The 19,915-nt window shown below is 41.0% G+C and overlaps 3 protein-coding genes across 3 annotated transcripts in view; 2 read left to right on the forward strand and 1 right to left on the reverse strand.

Moving 5' to 3' along the window:
* The first annotated feature begins 47 nt into the window (after positions 1-47).
* Positions 48-12,433, forward strand: clns1a (chloride channel, nucleotide-sensitive, 1A). The gene is made up of 8 exons (XM_061877649.1): positions 48-494; positions 4,896-5,032; positions 5,105-5,233; positions 11,586-11,696; positions 11,810-11,815; positions 11,895-12,068; positions 12,125-12,191; positions 12,254-12,433. Coding segments are annotated over exons 1-8 (744 nt in total). The 5' UTR covers positions 48-375; the 3' UTR covers positions 12,255-12,433.
* Positions 12,434-14,388: 1,955 nt separating this feature from the next.
* aqp11 (aquaporin 11) lies at positions 14,389-15,663 on the reverse strand. The gene is made up of 3 exons (XM_061877648.1): positions 14,874-15,663; positions 14,677-14,793; positions 14,389-14,596 (listed from the first exon to the last, which is right to left on the reverse strand). The coding sequence occupies exons 1-3, from the start codon at positions 15,469-15,471 to the stop codon at positions 14,523-14,525; spliced, it is 789 nt and encodes a 262-aa protein (XP_061733632.1). The 5' UTR covers positions 15,472-15,663; the 3' UTR covers positions 14,389-14,522.
* Positions 15,664-15,986: 323 nt separating this feature from the next.
* The window catches only part of pak1 (p21 protein (Cdc42/Rac)-activated kinase 1), a 61,689-nt gene continuing 57,760 nt past the window's right edge, over positions 15,987-19,915 (forward strand). Inside the window, exon 1 of the mRNA XM_061877646.1 lies at positions 15,987-16,427. The gene's annotated coding sequence lies outside the window, so the exon portion shown is untranslated. The remainder of the gene's footprint in view (positions 16,428-19,915) is intronic.

Below are 19,915 nucleotides of genomic sequence, written 5' to 3' on the forward strand. Positions count from 1 at the left end.
GAGACATCACTTCCCGGACAGACTTTCAAAACAAAAGTCCAAAGCCAAGCGGAAACAGTTTACAATGTAAAGTTTCGCATTTCCGTAAATCAAGCGCGAAACAACAAGGCCACGTTGTGTTGCCAATAACACTTAAAAATACATCTTAGTGTTGCCAGAACTATCACGCAACAAGTTTTCGACATCTTACCGAGGCTTCAACGTCATCCTTCTCGCAGGCTGCAGCAGATTTAGCTTTAACGCTTCCTTTCAACGTTTTAGCAGATTAATGTCATCGAGATAAATTAGCAGGATTTGCAGCAGCAGACACGCCAGCATCTTACTGTTGACTTTGGGACTGCGCTTCGGATACCTAGTCTTCTTCTAGTGCCGACGATGGTTTTGTTGAAGAACCTCCGTCCTCCCACCGAGGGAGTGAAGCTCCAGCAAGCCGACACCACTGCAGTCATGGACGGCAACAAGTTGGGCTGTGGGACGCTCTACGTCGCTGAAACGTAAGGCAAACACTTAATTTTTTGTTGTTGTTTTTTTTACTATTAAATGCTTGTTTTAGGCTTACTCGTGTGCTGTGTGGACTTTATATCGTTATTCAAAGCACGTCGTGTTTAAATTATGTTTATATTCTGGTCACAAATGCAAGCTTTAGGCAGAAACCGGAACTTCCGGTGAACGGGTAGAACGATTCAAATGTCGGTTCTGTTGATACCAAGAGTCGTGTCAGATTGGCACCACCGTGATGAAATCGATACTTTTCAGTTCTCGTTATTTTCACTTTTTTTTATTTTATTTATATTTTATTGTTATGTTTTTGTTACGGTGTGAAGCAATTTTATTTGGTACATGGTGTAATGATAAGTGTGACAAGTAGATGGCAGTCAAACATAAGAGATACTTGGAGACTGCAATATGATGGCAATATGACAAAGTAAACAACACCAACATTTTATATGTTCCATTGATCATATAGAACAGGGTTAGGGAACCTACGACTCTAGAGTCAGCTGTGGCTCTTTTGATGACTGCATCTGGCTCTCAGATAAATCTTAGCTGACATTGCTTAACACAATTAGTAATGACTAATTCCGCTGGTAATCACAGTGTTAAAAATAATGTTCAAAATATAATACATTCTCATGCATTTTTATCCATCAATCCGTTTTCTACCGCACCAGTTCAAGAAGTCGCATTAATGGTAAGAAGTATTTGATTTATTATTTGTTAGCTTCAGAATAACATTTTTATTAAAAAGAATAAGAGACTTATTATACTCTAAGAATGTTGGTATTTAGTTCTATTCAGTGTTAAAAAATATATGGCTCTCACGGAAATACATTTTAAAATATTTGGTTTCATGGCTCTCTCAGCCAAAAAGGTTCCCGACCCCTGATTTAGAACATTACACACAGTACTCAAAAATCTATCAAAATGTTTAGTACGACTTTGGTAAGCTATGAAACCGCACCGTTTGATGGACTGTTGGCGCATTAAACATATGAGTATTATTATGGTGTGTATAAGGTAAGACATATTATGTGGCGTTTTGTTTCGCAACATTATGCAAAAGCAACTTTTGTTACCTTCTGGTACCTTCTGATCTGTATTTGGGATCTGCATGGATCCTGAAAAATTGCTCACATCCGTCTTTGTAGTATGTGCCGACAATGTAGTCAATAAGCGTCTTCTTTTTCTATACGCTGTTGCCATTTCTAATATAAAGTAGTGTAAAGTTCTTACTTGTATCTGTCAGTTAACTCGCCATGAAAGCGCTAAAACATACCGGTGTAGTGAGTTTACATTATTCACTCTAGAAACTTTAGTTATTAGAGAGTTCCGGTCAGATGTTAATACTGAATGAGGAGATGCTGCTCCATTATGAATTTAAGTAAAATCTGAATGTCATTAAAAAAGTTAGCTCCATCTTTTGACACTTCTTCCGCTCCCGTCCTTGCACGCTACACCGTTACAACAAAAATGACGTGGAGAAGACGCTGTCGAAGGTGAGCCATGTAAATGAGACCGCCCACAAAACGACGTAACCGGAAGCGACTGTCAGAAAGCGGTTTGAAGATGATCTGTAAAATCATAATCTATGCCAGTGTTCCCCAATCACCGGGCCTCAGAAGATTTATTTATTTATTTATTTATTATTATTATTTTATTTTATTTATTTTTTTATTAAATCAACATAAAAAAACACAAGATACACATACACCAACCCAAAAAACCTCCCTTTTTCATGAAAAAAAAAAGAATTGCCCCCGTCGGGCCGTGGGACAAATTATCAAGCGTTGACCGGTCCGCAGCTACAAACAGGTTCGGGACCACTTATCTATGCAACATTTTGACCAAAGAACCACCATTATATGTTATATAGACCACAAGGAAGTGTTTTACATTTACAAAAAAATTATAATAATATGACTCCTGTAATGCGCCCTATAATCCGCTGCACCTAATACATGAAAAAAGTTATAAAAAAAACAATAGACCATCGGCAGTGCGCCTTATATTCTGGTATGCCCTATGGTCTGGAAAATACAGTACTCAATTTATGATGAATTATTCCTATTTCACGGAAATTAATTTAGCACGGTCAGGCCCAGAACCAATCAACCGCGATAAACAAGGTTTTACTGTATTTATATTTATATGTTTATGAAGATGGTTTTTAGGGGGAAGAATGCCTATGTCAATAGTAGTTTTTGGTATTGTTGTGTACTCATTTTGCGCTTATTGCTCAACCTGACGTAGTTAAAGGGAATAATTGTTTGCTTATTTATTTATTTATTTACTTATTTATTCTATAATTATTTGTTATAAATTATCCTGTTTATTTTTTAATTGCTAAAATGATAGCAACTGTTTTAAAGGAGTATCATTCTGAACTGTCATTTTTTTCAGGATTAGTTTTTTGAGTGAGTAAGGAAGAATCCATACAAGTAGAAATGCTATGGATGACTTGAAGACAAAACGGCACTTGTACTTCCGGTTGGAAGCGCTTAACAAGGGATATACTGTCGACATTCAACCCACAGATGCCACCGTAGCATAAACAATTACACACCATTTCAGTGTCTTTGCATGTGTTTCATCCATCCATCCATCCATTTTCTACCGCTTATTCCCTTTTGGGGTCGTGGGGGGCGCTGGCGCCTATCTCAGCTACAATCGGGCGGAAGGCGGGGTACACCCTGGACAAGTCGCCACCTCATCGCAGGGCCAACACAGATAGACAGACAACATTCACATTCACACACTAGGTCCAATTTAGTGTTGCCAATCAACCTATCCCCAGGTGCATGTCTTTGGAAGTGGGAGGAAGCCGGAGTACCCGGAGGGAACCCACGCATTCACGGGGAGGACATGCAAACTCCACACAGAAAGATCCCGAGCCTGGATTTGAACCCAGGACTGCAGGACCTTCGTATTATGAGGCAGACGCACTAACCCCTCTACCACCGTGAAGCCCGCATGTGTTTCAATGAAAACTATTTGCTTTATGGCCGTCAGCGAAGAAAAATCTGTACATTTTATAAGCTGCAAAGTAGGGCTGGGCGATATATCGTGTATATCGATATATCGCCCAGCCCTACAGCGGGTTTGTCTCTGTGCGATATAGAAAATGACCATATCGTAATATTCGAGTATACGTTCTCACGCATTTGCATTTAGCTGCGGGCATTACACTACAGGCTCTTCCCACTCCTTCTTGTGTCTCCTCACAAACTGTGAGCGCACATTCTTACACACGCCACATACTGCCACACCATACGTCACATACTGCACATATACGCCCTCGCCCAGCAGATAGGTAGCAGCGTGGCTAACGTTAGCTGTGATGCTAGCTGACTCAGAGGTGCTGATTCTCACACCAGTCGAGTGGTAATACGAGAGAAAGAAGGTGCGACAATGGTAACAAATGAAGGAAGAATTAATTGCCAAGAAAAACAGCAGGGGTGTTTGTCTGGCGGTGGTTCGGCTTCAAGCGGGAATATGTCGAATAGACTGTTGATGACTGAAGTACTGATATCAACCAAAGCTCCTCATCCCACCCCCCGGATTGTAAATAACTCAATGTATATACTATGATGATTAACTTGTGTGATGACTGTATTATGCTGATAGTATATATCTGTACCATGAATTGATTAACGTGGACCCCGTCTTAAACAAGTTGATAAACGTATTCGGGTGTTACCATTTAGTGGTCAATTGTACGCAATATGTACTGTACTGTGCAATCTACTAATAAAAGTTTCAATCAATCATGTCAAGTGTGGGGCACAAACGTTGCTACTAAAAGTAGCATTAATGCTAATATGTAGCATCATTTGAAAAATCACCTGCTAATAACTTTGATAAGTACAATTTTGGTAAATTGACTTAGTTGAGATTTCCTTCTCTGCATGAAAGTTTAAAATGAGTATATATTAATGAAGTATGAAAAAGAATGTTTTAATTAATCAACATACTGCTGTGATTATATGTATCAAGTGTTCATTCAAGGCTAAGGCAAAATACCGTAATATATATCGTATATCGCGATATGGCCTTAAAATTTTGCAATATTAAAAAAAGGCCATATTGCCTAGCCCTACTGCAAAGTTTAAAACGCAGGGAAAAAGTAGTGGTTCATCGTCCGAAATTAACATTTCTTGGGATTAATTTCCATTTAAAATATTCCCTCCTGCACATCTTTTTAAGACAAGGTGTATAGGTACAAAACTCAAATACCTTCTTCCAAAACATTACTCTCTCCTGCTCCGTCTTCTTATTCTCTGGCAGACAAGGTGCGTTGTAACGTGCTAACTGGCGAGGGCGAGCACGTAGCGCTTAATTGTTTGAACTTATTGCCCGTCCTCAGTGGATCAAGTATCGAGTTTTGTACCCTACAGACGTCTGTCGTGGTTTGACGGCGCCGGGCTGGGCTTCTGTCTGGAATACCCCACCATCGGCCTGCACGCCATCTCCAGAGACGTCAGCGCGTACCCTCAGGAGCATCTCTACGTCATGGTCAACGGGAAGCTCAGTGGTGAGGTGGCCAACATTCGCACGTGGAAGTGGAACTTTGTGGCTATTCCGACTTTCTTGCCCTCCCCCGTAGAGGAGAACGAGGCAGAAATGGCGGACAAGGCGGCCGAGGAGGAAGAGGACGGCGGCAGCAGCGATGGTGGCGATGACGAAGAGGGAGCCATCACTGAGATCCGATTTGTGCCTGGTGACAAGGCTGCATGTGAGTACTATTTAGTTATGTATTTGTTTGTTATAGTATTGTCTCTTGTTCAGCTAATAGTTGAAAATGTTCCGTTGCATTTGAACTGAAAAGTGCACAATCTTCAGACTGGGAAAAGTACATTTGAACACAAAACATGAAACTTGTCAGCCATGTTTGTAGTTTTGTTTGCCTGCGATGGTCGACCGAGTGAGATATTTCCTGCTGGGGATGTACCGATCGATTGGCCACCCAACAGTATCGGCTGATTTTCGTGAAAAAATATATGATCGTCGTTGCTGATTTAGTGCCAATCTCAAACGCTGATCCTCTCTGGCTGATATTGTGTTTATTTTTAGTTCCCCAGCTGACAAATGGCTAGCAGCTATGTGTCTCCATAGATATGTGAGGATAAACAATCATAATAATAACCGCGTTAAAACGCCCAGCGGTTAGTATTACCGTTTTTTTAAATGCTAACATGAAAACAAGAGAGTCCTCCTCATTAACAAACAACATAACCCAGTCTCTACTTACATAAACACTAAGATTCAACTGTGTACATTGAACCTTCAAGCTGTGCTCTCTCAGAACAGATTGATTGTTGTATACCGTATTTCCTTAGATAGCTCCCGGGCATGTAATATGCGCCTGCCTTGAACTACTGCCGGGTCAAACTCGTTCCCCAAATTTATTAGCGCATGCTTACTTTAACCGTCGGGTCAAATTCGTGACGTCACGAGTGACGCTCCCCCTGTCGTCATTTTCAAAATGGCGGAGCAGTTTTATTTTGCTTTTACTATGTGTAAACCAGCCATACAGATCACACTGATGGTTGTGATATAAAACAACTTTAACACTCTTACTAATATGTGCCAGACTCTGTGAACCCACACTAAACAAGAATAACAAACACATTTCGGGAGAACCTCGGCTCTGTAACACATAAAAAATGCAACATAAGAATTACCCAGAATGCCATGCATCCATGACTTTTGGCTATATTATACACCCCGCTAGCACCAAACCCCCCTCACTCTCTGTGCGTCAGTTGAGGTGGGAGGGGTTGGGGGCGCGTGTATAATATAGCCAAGAGTCATGGATGCATTGCATTCTGGGTAATTGTTATGTTGCCTTTATAATGTGTTACAGAGCCAATATTCTCCAGAAATGTGTTTGTTATTCTTGTTTGGTGTGGGTTCACAGAGTGTGGCGCATATTAGTAAGAGTGTTAAAGTTGTTAATATCACAACCTTCAGTGTAAACGGTATGGCTGTTGACCAAGTATGCATTGCAATCTCGCATGAGAAGCAGCGAAATGCATGCGTCCGGCTGGCACGCACGCAGATAGCATGGTGTAAAGGTGGGCGCGATGACACGTTGTAGAGCAGTGGTCCCAAACCACCGGGCCGCGGCCGCAGAATAATTTTTATTTTATTTTTTATCTCACTCAATTTTTTACTGCATGCCATTGGTAAGCGCAGGGGTGAGAAGAAGTTTTAAAACTATTAGAGCCTGCTTACTTTTACCGCATGCCTTGAATAAGCGCAGGAGTGAGAAAGAAAAGGTTTTAAATTAATTAGCGCCCTGGCGGCTATTCAAGGAAATACGGTATTCAAAAGGAATAGGAGACAGAGGTGTTTTTACGGGGCGTTCAAGGACGGCTGAACAGAGTAGGACACAACGCCTGCCAGAAATAATAAATATTAATAATACATTTTATTTGATGTGCACTTTTTAAGGAAATCTTAAAGCATTGCAGAATAAACCAATATTTTAAACAATGCATGCTTAGCTGTTAAAACAGATAAAATATTAGGTTTTAAAGAACTATCGGTGAAGCATAAAAACACAAAAAATACGAAGTATTTGTTTCCAACTGTGAGTTTATTTCTAAATCAAAAAAAATAACTTGGTCATAAGATGTCAGTGTGTGTTAAATGCTTTCTGAGCACATTCAAGAATACAGATAATAACTAAAAAAAGAAAAAAATATTATGGTTTACACTGTGATACTTTTGGTTACAATAACTGTGATATACATTTTTTTTATAATGTTACGTCCCTACACAGTGTGGCACCGCTCCCCTAAGGCAAATAAACTGCATTTTTTAGTACCTTACATATCAGGTATCATTATCGCTGGATGATGAGGCTAAACATGTTAAACACCTAGAACAGGGGTGCCCACACTTTTTCTGCAGGCGAGCTACTTTTCAATTGACCAACTCGAGGGGATCTACCTCATTTATATATATCATTTATATTTATTTATTTATGAAAGAGACATTTTTGTAAACAAGTTAAATGTGTTTAATGATTATACAAGCATGTGTAACACATATAGATGTCTTTCTTTCACAAAGACAAGAATATAAGTTGGTGTATTACCTGATTCTGATGACTTGCATTGATTGGAATCAGACAGTAATGATGATAACGCCCACATTTTCAAATGGAGGAGAAAAAAAGTTGTCCTTTCTGTACAATACCACATGAAAGTGGTTGGTTTTTGGCATCTAATTCATCCAGCTTCCATACACTTTACAAGAAAAACATTGGCGGCAAATTCCGTAACTTGCTTGATTGACATTCACGGCACCCGAGGGTCTTGTGAGATGACGCTGGCTGCTGCCAGTTCATTATTATGAAAAAATGACAGAGAGGAAGGCGAGAAACACTTTTTATTTCAACAGACTTTCGCGCCGTCCCTTCCGTCAAAACTCTAAAGGCCGACAGCACATTTCCTATCTTCACAATAAAAGCCCTGCTTCATGCTGCCTGCGCTAACAAAATAAGAGTCTCGGAAAGCTGGCGTGCACAAGTGATGTGCACGCCAGCTTTCTGAGGGATCGCTTGTGCACGCCAGTTTTCCGAGACTCTGTATTTAGTTAGCGCAGGCAGCATGAAGCAGGGCTTTTATTGTGAAGATAGGAAATGTGCAGTCGGCCTTTAGAGTTTTGACGGAAGGTACGGCGCGAGAGTTTGTTGAAATAAAAAGTGTTTCTCGCCTTCCTCTCGGTCATATTTTCATAACAATGATCTTGCAGCACCCAGTGTCATCTCACAAGACCCTCCGGTACCGTGAATGTCATTTAAGTGACGTCTTGGTGAAGATTGATGATCACTAATTTTTAGGTCTATTTTTTTTAAAAGCCTGGCTGGAGATCGACTGACACACCCCCCGCGGTCGACTGGTAGCTCGCGATCGACGTAATGGGCACCCCTGACCTAGAGCAAGCCAGGAGCAGTCATGCTAATAGCTAAGCTAACTGCTAAGCTAGCTTTAAACAACACCAAGAAACAAGTGCTTGGTAAAGTTCAAGAAGTTTAGGGCACCAGGTCGCCCGTAAGGACCAGATGAGTCGCCCGCTGGCCTGTTCTAAAAATAGCTCAAATAGCAGCACTTACCAGTGAGCTGCCTCTGTTTTTTAAATTGTATTTATTTACTAGCAAGCTGGTCTCGCTTTGCTTGACATTGTTAATTCTAAGAGAGACAAAACTCAAATAGAATTTGAAAATCCAAGAAAATATTTTAAAGACTTGTTTAAATAAATTCATTTATTTTTTTACTTTGCTTCTTATAACTTTCAGAAACACATTTTTAGAGACAAAATATAACCTTAAAAATGATCTTAGGCTTTTTAAACACATATACCTTTTTACCTTTTAAATTCTTTTGTCTTCTTTCCTGACAATTTAAATCAATGTTCAAGTATTTTTTTTTTGTCATTGTAAAGAATAATAAATACATTTTAATTTAATTCTTCATTTTAGCTTCTGTTTTTTCGACGAAGAATATTTGTGAAATATTTCTTCAAACCTATTATGATTAAAATTCAAAACAATTATTCAGGCAAATCTAGAAAATCTGTAGAATCAAATTTAAATCTTATTTCAAAGTCTTTTGAATTTATTTAAAAAAAATTTGTTCTGGAAAATCTAGAATAGATAATGATTTTTCTTTGTTAGACATATAGCTTGGTCCAATTTGTTATATATTCTAACAAAGTGCAGATTGGATTTTAACCTATTTAAAACATGTCATCAGAATTCTAAAAAAATAATCTTAATCAGGAAAAATTACTAATGATGTTCCATAAATTATTTTGTAAATTTTTTCATAAAGATATGAATTAGCTATTTTTTTTCTTCTTTTTTTCGGTTGAATTTTGAATTTTAAAGAGTCGAAATTTAAGATAAACTATGTTTCAAAATTTAATTTTCAGTTTTTTCCTGTTTTCTCCTTTTTTAGACCATTCAATTAAGTGTTTTTTTTATCATTTATTCTCTACAAAAAACCTTCCGTAGAAGGAAAAAAAATGTATGACGGAATGACAGACAGAAATACCCTTTTTTTTTTTTAATATTTATCTGTTTCTATATATGTTTATTGTGAGAAATCATTATGATGATCAGTGTTTCCACAAACATAAATATCATTAATTATTAACAATAATATAGAGTTAAAGGTAAATTGAGCAAATTGGCTATTTTTGGCAATTTATTTAAGTGTGTATCAAACTGGTAGCCCTTCACATTAATAAGTACCCAAGAAGGTTGGTAACCCCTGATCTAGAGTGATTAGGTTGATATTTTGATAATTGATGCTTTAAAAATGGTACCCAAACCGGTCCGTAAAAAAATCTAATCAAGCACATTTTTGTAAGAACAAACCCCAATGCCTTTTTATTTTGATGAAATGTAGTGATTTTTAGGTGGAACGGACTTGTAAACTGAATGATAATGCATAAAAAATAATTTCTACAACAAATTGTCATAATTAACGCAATTGAAACAATATGAAAAAACTTACAGTACTTGAGTGTAATGATTGATGCTCAGAATTCTGTGAGTTCCTGAATGCAACCTCGCTGGGAAGTGGTGTGTTGTTGTGGCTATGCTAGGGCTGCGCTGTTAACAGTGTAATGAGGGCTACTGCAGGTGTGTGAAGGTTGGCAGTAAAGTTTACAAAGAGCATCAGACTCTTTCAGGATGCTACTTTACTGCCGAGCAGCGGCAGCTTCTTTTTCCAGGATGGAAACTAGCGGGTGGCTCGAGAGGTTCGATGTGTCCAAGCTAGGTGTTTTTTTTTCCTCATGGAGTGTTTTCAGATTATTTTGATTCAGGGATGTCTTCCTCTGATAAGTAGAGAAGTTTAAAAGGTGAGATCTTGTAGTCTTAGGAGCGCTTGATTTCTTAACCCTAACCCACCTACAGCTCAGTATGGGCTTGCCTCATTGGATTTTTTTTTTTCGTTGAATTATCGGTGTGACTTCATAATTAGCCTGAAAATTATCGACTCGATAATTATATTGCACACCTTTTTAGTAAAAGAGGATAAGGGACTAGGAAAACATGGCTCAGGAGGTAGGTAGAGTGGTGTCTCCCAAACTGAAGGTTGCGGTTTCAATCCTCAGTTCTCCTGTAACCATACTAAAGTATCCTTAAGAAAGATATTTAACCTCCACCTGTTCCTGGTGCTGCCGCGTCAGCAGGTGAATGTGGTCGTAGTGTCAAAGAGCTTTGAGTACCTTAAAGGTAGAAAAGTGCTATACAAGTAAAATCATTTTACTAGCGTATTTTTCAGACTATAAGGCACACTCAAAATTCTTTCATTGTTTCAAAAATGGACAGTGCGCCTCGTAACCCGGTGCGCCTAATGTACGTATTTATTCTGGTTGTGCTTGCCGACCTCAAAGCTATTTTATTTGGTGCATAGTGAAATGATGTGTGATCACATCATTACTGCAGATCTACGGACTGCAGGTCAACGGCTGTTCAATAAAGGACGCTAGCAAGCAAGACCAAAACTTTAATGTTCCATTGAGATTGTGGAAAATTACACACGGTGCTCAAAAATCTGTGAAAATGTTTTAGTTTGACTTTGGTAAGCTACAAAGCTTTGCCACTTGAATGAACGTGGAGCATGGCGGCTACCATAGTCAGACGTACTGTGCTTCAACATACAGGTAATATTATGGTGTGTGTACAAACCCCGTTTCTATATGAGTTGGAAAATTTTGCTAGATGTAAATATAAACGGAATACAATGATTTGCAATTCCTTTTCAACCATATTCAATTGAATGCACTACAAAGTCAAGATATTTGATGTTCAAACTCATAAACTTTATTTTTTTTGCAAATAATTAATTTAGAATTTCAAGGCTGCAACATGTGCCAAAGTAGTTGGGAAAGGGCATGTTCACCACTGTGTTACACCACCTTTTCTTTTAACAACACCTCCTTGTAGCCCCTGAGCTAAAATGAGTTTGACACCCCTGTACTAAACTATCCCGTTGTCTTAAGTGCAGCATACATACAGATATGTTTTATGCTTCATTAATAACATGTTATGTATGTGTGTGCAGTGGACTCCATGTTTGCGGCCATGTGTGAATGCCAGGCGCTGCATCCTGACCCAGAAGACGACGACTCCGATAACGACTTTGAAGGCGAAGAGTACGATGTGGAGGAAGCCGGTCAGACATAACACACACACACACACACACACACACACTGAAATGTGATTAAGTAACATTTGACGTGCGTAATTTCTCTTGTCCTTCTCTCGCCGCCGCTGGACATGCCACAGAGGCTGGTAAGATCCACTCTACTTATGATCCCCACATTTTGAAACGCGCCATCTTAAATCGGTCGCCTTCTCTCCGTCCGGGCAGAGCACGGCCACGCCGACATCCCTACCTTCTACACGTGCGACGAGGGTCTGTCGGCGCTGACGCAGGAGGGCCACACCACGCTGGAGAGGCTGGAGGGCATGTTGGCACAGAGCGTGGCGCAGCAGTATCACATGGCCGGCGTGAGGACGGAGCAAAGCAACGCGGAGTTTGAAGGTAGGACGACGCCGGCATCACATGACCTTGCCCCCATTTCATTTTTGTGTGTGCAGACGGGATGGAGGTGGACGGTGACACTGCAGAGGCTGGTCAGTTTGAGGACGCCGACGTGGACCACTGGTGAGTCCCACGTCTCTCGCCGTGCGTAAGACGGGTTTAACGTGCGCCTCCTGTGTGTGTAGATGGAGGCCCCCATGCATTATGGGAGCTGCACTTCTTCAAGGCACTTCCTGTTGTCGCTGTCAATCATCTCCGTAGTCAATGTAGTGCACGTCGTCGTTTGAATCCATCTGACCACCAAACTAATATGTCACATCCTTTCTAGTAATAATTGTCAATAAAATAATAGTTTTTCTATTTTGCTTGGCTTGTCTGCCTTTTTTTTTATTGTAACAACTTTTTATATGCAACTGTATTATTGATGGCACTGACGTAGCGGAGTTCAAAGGTCATGCTGCTACAAACATGCATGAGTTTACACACTCACTAGGACAGGGGCCTGTAACTGAATCCTTAGCCGCCCGCGATGCAATTAATTCTATTATTAGCAAGCTAGCTTTTTTGCTAATTTTGCAAGTATACACATCAGCGTCAAATATATTGTTACTTGACAAGTGACACCTGTTAGCATGCTAGTGTTGGTTTACTAGCCTTTTTTAGCTAATTTTGTAAGTATGCACAGTCATACTTTGGTACTTGATGCATGCTAACGTTAGCAGAGTAGCAGTTTAAACAAACTTTTCCGTTACCAAAACATATCACTCTCTGTGTATCCGAAAAATTTGTGTAAAATGTTCGTCTTATGTTAGCATGCATCAAGTACCGACATATATTAATTTGTGGTGGGTACTTGAAAAATGTTACAGTTAGCATTTTAGCATTCCTATATTCTGTGTGTATCTGAAAAATGTGTTTAAAATGTTTAACGTTAGCATGCATCAAGTACCAACATATATTAATTTGATGTGGGTACTTGAAAAATGTTACAGTTAGCATTTTAGCATTCCTATATTCTGTGTGTATCTGAAAAATGTGTTTAAAATGTTTAACGTTAGCATGCATCAAGTACCAACATACCGTATTTCATTAAATAGCCGCCGGGGCGCTAAGTAATTTAAAACCTCTTCTCACTCCTGCGCTTATTCAAGGCATGCGGTAAAAGTAAGCAGGCACTAATAATTTTAAAGCCTCTTCTTGAGTGCGATTAAAAAATAATAATAATTTAAAAAAAATTCTGCGGCCGCTGCCCGGTGGTTGGGGAGCAGTGCTCTACAACATGTCACTGCGCCCACCTTTACACCATGCTATCCGCGTGCCGGCCGGACGTGTGCATTTCGCTGCTTCTCATACGAGATTGCAATGCATACTTGGTCAACAGCCATACCTTTTACACTAATGATTGTGATATAAACAACTTTAACACTCTTACTAATATGCGCCACACTCTGTGAACCCACACCAAACATTTCTGGAGAACATCGGCTCTGTAACACTTTATAAACGCAACATAAGAATTACACAGAATGCAATGCATCCATGACTCTTGGCTATATTATTCACGCGCCCCCAACGCCGCCCACCTCAACCAACGCACGGGGGTGGGGTTTGGTGCTAGCGGGGTGTATAATATAGCCAAGAGTCATAGATGCATGGCATTCTGGGTAAGTGTTATGTTGCATTTATAATGTGTTACAGAGCCGATGTTCTCCTGAAATGTGTTTGGTGTGGGTTCACAGAGTGTGGCGCATATTAATAAGAGTGTTAAAGTTGTTTTATATCACAACCATCAGTGTGGAACAAGACCCCTGGTTTACTTATAGTAAACGCAAAAAAAAATTCCTCCGCCCTTTTGAAAAACACGACAGGGGACGCATTGATGTCACTGATTTGACCTGGCGGTAAAAGTAAGCATGCGCTAATAAATTTGGGGAGCGAGTTTGACCCGGCAGTAATTCAAGGCAGGTGCATATCACATGCCCGGCGGTAATTACAGGAAATACGGTATATTAATTTGAGGTGGGTACTTGAAAAATTTTACAGTTAGCATTTTAGCTAGCATTCCTATATTATTCTGTGTGTATCTGAAAAATGTGTTTAAAATGTTCGTCTAATGTTAGCATGCATCAAGTTTTTTTACGTACAAAAATGGCCCCCGCTTCCTTGGATTTGTCAGTCTGTGGCCCTCAGTGGAAAGAGTTTGGGCACCCCTGCACTATAATTTTGTATCAATCAATCAATGTTTACTTATATAGCCCTAAATCACTAGTGTCTCAAAGGGCTGCACAAACCACAACACAAACCACTACGACATCCTCGGTAGGGTGTGGCCACTCATCGCCATGACTTTCTTCAAGTTATACAATCCACGGAAAAGAGTCACATCAAATTGGCGCCTCCTTTTAGTTTGTGCTCTTCTTGTCACGTGTTGCTGATGTCTCACAGGAGACGTGCTCACTTCCTCTTTATGGCGTCCAATGGTAACGGAGGAGACACTTTGTCGAAGAGCAGCACAGAGGACGCCATTCCTGCAAGAACAGTGGCAGAAACGTGCTAAAAGGACGCCGGGAGACGAGGCGTTAAAGGAGGAGCCAGGGGAGGGTCTCACCCAGAAGGGGTCCCATCCAGTAGACCACGCAGTATTCGGCTGTGGAGCTCCCTGTGCAGCCAAACAGCGTGGAGAAGGCCAAAGCTGGGTTGAACACTGCTCCTGTCACACTGCCCCCTGTGGACACACCGCGTCATTGCAGGGATTAAACCACCAGCATGCATAAGTGAACGTCTCAGGACCAGGTGACGTCATACCTACACAGACCACCGACGTGATAACCGCGGCGGTCGCGTGCACGCGGTACTTGTCGCCCAGGCCGCGCGTGTGCGTGACAGCCGTTTGAACGGCGAAGGCGCACGCCAGTTCCACGCACGCGGCGGTGTGAAGAGGCGCGCGTATGGCGCTGGCGCACCGGAAGCCGCTCAGGGCGTGCCGCGCGTGCAGACCGGACAAGCCCCGCCCCCAGATCACCTGCACCGCGGTATGCGCCGCACGAGCGGCGGCGAACTGGCACGCGATCCTCAGCAGCGCGCTCACGCCGGAGATGCGGGCGCGGTAGGCTTGCGCCAGCGTGCCGATGGGGTTCCCCGTGGCGCCCCGGAAGGTGAGGCCGTGGGTCACCGCCGCCAGGTACGTCAGCGTCAGAGACACGCCCACCGGGACCACGCCCAGCTCCGACAGCAGCCGGAGCTCGTGAGTGCAGCAGCACTGCTGGAAAGTGGACACGAGCTCGGCGGCGTACGAGCGCATGCTCGTGCCCGCAAGGAGACCGCACAAGGGCTTTCGGATGACATCACTCAGCGCGACCACGCCCACCAGGACCGCCAGTGACACCGCGACGTCTGCAGACATCTTGACCGCAGGAAGACGTCTACTCCTCGGCTGCTGCTGCTGCTGCTGCTGCTGCCGCCTCCCCTCGCGGTTATGTACCGGAAGTGACCTCTCCTCTCTCACCCTGACAGACAATCAACACAAACAAACAACTTTCTCCATAAACGTCAGTCATACATTGACATGATGCCGTGTTCATTTTAAGCTACATTTGGCCCCGCCTCCTTTTTAGGCTAATCATTACGTCATTTTATTTGGAGGCGCAGTGCCAGCGTGAGTTACTCTCTCTAACCGCTAGGTGTCGCTGTGTCTTCGTATTTTCAGTATGCCCTGCTTCTTTTCGGACAGGCGCGGTTGGAATGGATTTAAATACTTCACAGTTTGGAGGAATGAAAGCAAATCCGATTAACTTTACAACAGGTCGCAAGACTAAGCAACATCCATTTTAGATCAAGTGTAGTTTGTGTGGTGGATTGCTAAATAGTATACAAAAACTGACATTAATAAATAAAAAAAAATATATATGCATACAAGGAATTAGAGCTTTGGTACATGTATGGTTGTGAAATATCAAAAAGTCATCAATGAGGGCGTGGTCGGTCCTGCGCGCGTTCGCAAGCCATTCTTCACTCCCGGCACAATTCCCCATTTTCCTTGAACGCACCACCTGTGCTTGCTTCCCGTCCACCTCGTGGTTCTTAAGGAACACCCACGTCAGCCAATCAGCAGCGAGTACGGCGAGAAACTGACCAATGGTGTGGCCGCCTTGGCGCCCAAGGGGCGGGGCTTGCGCTGCTGGAGGCTCCATGGTGGCTGGCTAACAATAGGCCGGGAATAGAGGCTGGTCTCGGCTTGAGGAGCAGGCAGGAGAACGGGTGGAGCTCAGCGGTCTTTAGCAGCACTTGACACGGCGTGGCCCGGCGTAGGACATACCTCATCCCCGCTACTCTCTCTGCCTACATTCTGTCCGAGAAAAGGTGAGACTGTTTATTTGTATTCTTCTTTTTAAAAATACTTTTCCATTCCACTTAATGTTCCATCATGATGTCGCGAGGTTCGGTGGGCTGACTGGACGAAGGTTTAACATAACTGGAAGCTGCGGTTTTTTTAACTCTAATTAGCTGTTTTTTATCTGCCTTTCAACGTCCTAAAGGCCTTTCTTGTTGTGGTCAAGTTAGCTTTTATTGGAACATAAAGTGTTGCCTATGTTGACTTCAATGAATGAATGAATGAATGAATGAATTATCACACACACATACATACATACGCATACATGGGCAGGAATGTTGTGATCCTCCTCTGCCGTGAACTTTATTACACTGCAGAGACAACAAGAGGCCTCCTGGAGAGCACAGACCTCCGCCAAGGCTTTAACGCTAAATGCATTTGGACGTGATCTGGATTCAACTTAGTTTCCTTACAGGTACTAACGTTGTCTGAAGTGTAGCCTAAATGGAATGAAGCCATCTTTGGAAAGTCACCTGACCTCAATAAGGAAATGAAAGTGCCCTGGTGGAGGTAACAGTGCAGGGTTTAATCTCAAATAGTGGTCTGATAAGAGCTGACTGATGGTGATCTGTCTCTCTGGTGATGTTTCCGCACACCACAGCTCCTTCAGCTGGGTTCAACAATCAATAATCGATGAAAGTCTTCTCAGGCTGAGTTGCATCACTTTGATCTTTGCTCCTTGGCAAGAAGAAGAGTTGCATCCTCCGCTCACGCCCCTGCTACTTCTTCTTGTGTATGTTCCTGCTTGCTCCTCAGGCTTGCAGTCTTCATGTGCAGTTGCAGATTTGACACTTGCAGCGAAGCAGCACTAATGTTGTTAACCAGAAACATCCATCACGCTCTCTTTGGCTGTAGGGCCGCAACTTTCTGCCAGAAAATGTCAATCTCATTTTTATAGAGAATGTGATATTTAATTTTTTAATTTTAATAAAATTAATTGAATTTTTTTTCTTTTTTTAATCTTAAAAATGTTAATTAATTTTAGTTACTTAGATTTATTTAACATATTTAATTTAATAGAAAACATTTTTTAGTATGTTTTTTTTTAATCAATATAAATTCTTATAATTTTTTTAACTTTGCTTCTTAACACACATCATACAGGCGTGCCACAGTTGACTTAGTTGTTTTAAACGTAGGGGTCTCCAAACTACATCCCGCCAACGTCCTAAACCCGGCCCGCGGGAAGTCCAAAGCTTAAAAAGAAAAGCGTATATATACATATACAGTATGTATGTGTATATATATATATATATATATATATATATAATAATTTTTTGAAATGATTATTTCTTTAAATATGTTGTTTATGATCCCTATCAATCAATCAATCAATGTTTATTTATATAGCCCTAAATCACAAGTGCCTCAAAGGGCTGCACAAACAACGACATCCTCGGTAGAGCCCACACAAGGGCAAGGAAAAACTCACCCAAGTGGGATGTCGACCATGATGACTATGAGAAACCTTGGAGAGGACCACATATGTGGGCAACTGAAAGCAATGGATGTCGAGAGAATCAAGTCCAAAGTGGATCCAATATAGTAGCTGCCACTTGTTAGTCTTGTTGTCTCTTAGCTGCTCAGGCAGTTCATATTGTCTAAAAAATCAATTTTTCCATCGATTTTATATATGTATATATATATATATATATATATATATATATATATATATATATATATATTTATTTATTTATTTTAGGGCTGGGCAACGATTAAAAATGTTAATCGAAGTTAATCGCACTATTTCTCTGATTAATCGCGATTAACTGCATTGTATACGCAAAGCCCAATAATGAATTCAAAAGTAGTGTGTAGTGCACCTTTATTGGAATATTCTCCCACATGAACAAAAGCGCCAAAACATTTGTTGTGCAAACACAACTTAAATCAGTCCTTGTTAAACAGTAGCTGCTAAATAGCATATTTTATGAAAAATCAACTCAAAAAATGTAAATACAAACATTTAAGCTTATTACTACCACTGCCAGGGTATTTAAGTTATCCTGTTTGTTATGGAAAATAAATATAATCTACATACAAATCTCTGAGCCACAATCATAACATCTGAACAGGCAATTTCTGAGGTAACAGCAGAAACATTTTTTTGATCAGGGATCTTATGTTTAAAAAAACCTATATCATAGGTAGTGGGCTGTTTTAGGGAATTTTTGATCAAATTATCCGTAGTAGCAATATTAATAATGTTGTGTTTATTCTGCGTAGTGCACTTTAAATAATTATGACCATATCTAGGAATTGATATGATGGGAATTTTCCGACTGTTTGCTTGGTGCTTTGATAAACTGGACGCATCATATACATGGTACTATATTGTGATGTTATGAGCCAGGGCAAAAAAGAACTACCCTACCCAGCATGCAACAGGAGTGACGAGCATGCGCGGTAGCCCGGTATAGGTTGTGTCGCCATGACGGCATCTTGTATGTTGTGATATGCACGCTCTGAAAGTAAACGTTAAGAACTCAGCCAACACTCCTCGTCTGCATTATTCATGAATAGACAGACAACACATATACTCCGCTGCTTCACAGGCCGCTGGATGTAGACTGCAAAGTATTCCCATGCTAGCTAGCCGATCTAGCAAGCACGCGTCATTCAGTCCAAAACGGCCCGATCTATCCACATTCAGAATTGTCTGGCGGTCGTAAGTGATCCCGGAGTGACCACGCTGTAAGCCAGCCATGAAATTTACAGAATTGTCCGGTATTTTTGCCAAATGTTCCATCTTTACCAAGAGCCCCTCGAAGCCGAAGCCCGTCCGGGCGACGCCATCTTGTTAAAAAAAGGGGTTAACAAAATAAAAGCATGTAAACAACATACGCAAATGTGCGATAAAATAATTGTCGGCGTTAATAGATTGATGAGTTAACTTGTAATTAACGCATTAATTTGCCCACCCCTAATATATATACATACATATATACACACACACACACACACACACACACACACACATGCGTACATACATACATGCGTACATACATACATACAGCCCGGCCCAAATTATTTAACCCAATGTGGCCCCCCGAGTCAAAAAGTTTGGGGACCCCTGTTTAAACGCATTATACACATCTTTTTATCAGTATGCTGTACAATGATGTGTACTGTAATTTCCTGGATAAAGAGTGCGTGGGTATTTAAGCCACACCCACCAAATTTGAGAAAATAATTAGTGTTTTTACATATATTAGCCGTACCATATAATTCGCAGATTTATACCAATACATAATATTTTATAAATGTTTATTTACATACTTAAACAGCTTTTGTAACACAGGAGTAAAACGGCTGATCAAGCAAAAGAGAGGTCATCGTTATGGACCCACTAGCTGCGGAAGCTATCAATCAATTAATCAATCAAAGTTTATTTATATAGCACCGAAACACAAGTTTCTCAAAGGGCTGCAAAAGCCACAACTACATCCTCGGCTCA

The sequence above is a fragment of the Nerophis ophidion genome, linkage group LG18, assembly GCF_033978795.1.
Source record: "Nerophis ophidion isolate RoL-2023_Sa linkage group LG18, RoL_Noph_v1.0, whole genome shotgun sequence".
Taxonomy (NCBI): Eukaryota; Metazoa; Chordata; class Actinopteri; order Syngnathiformes; family Syngnathidae; genus Nerophis; species Nerophis ophidion.

Bases quoted from the DNA above. Each gene is read 5' to 3' on its own strand.
- aqp11 (XM_061877648.1), bottom strand. From the start codon at position 15,471: ATGTCTGCAGACGTCGCGGTGTCACTGGCGGTCCTGGTGGGCGTGGTC. The intron at 14,794-14,873 runs GTATGACGTCAC...GTGTGTCCACAG, and splicing joins CACGTCGGTGGTCTGTGTAG to GGGGCAGTGTGACAGGAGCA. The intron at 14,597-14,676 runs GTGAGACCCTCC...CTGTTCTTGCAG, and splicing joins CTGGATGGGACCCCTTCTGG to GAATGGCGTCCTCTGTGCTG.
- clns1a (XM_061877649.1), top strand. From the start codon at position 376: ATGGTTTTGTTGAAGAACCTCCGTCCTCCCACCGAGGGAGTGAAGCTC. The intron at 495-4,895 runs GTAAGGCAAACA...TGTACCCTACAG, and splicing joins ACGCTCTACGTCGCTGAAAC to ACGTCTGTCGTGGTTTGACG. The intron at 12,069-12,124 runs GTAGGACGACGC...TTGTGTGTGCAG, and splicing joins AAGCAACGCGGAGTTTGAAG to ACGGGATGGAGGTGGACGGT.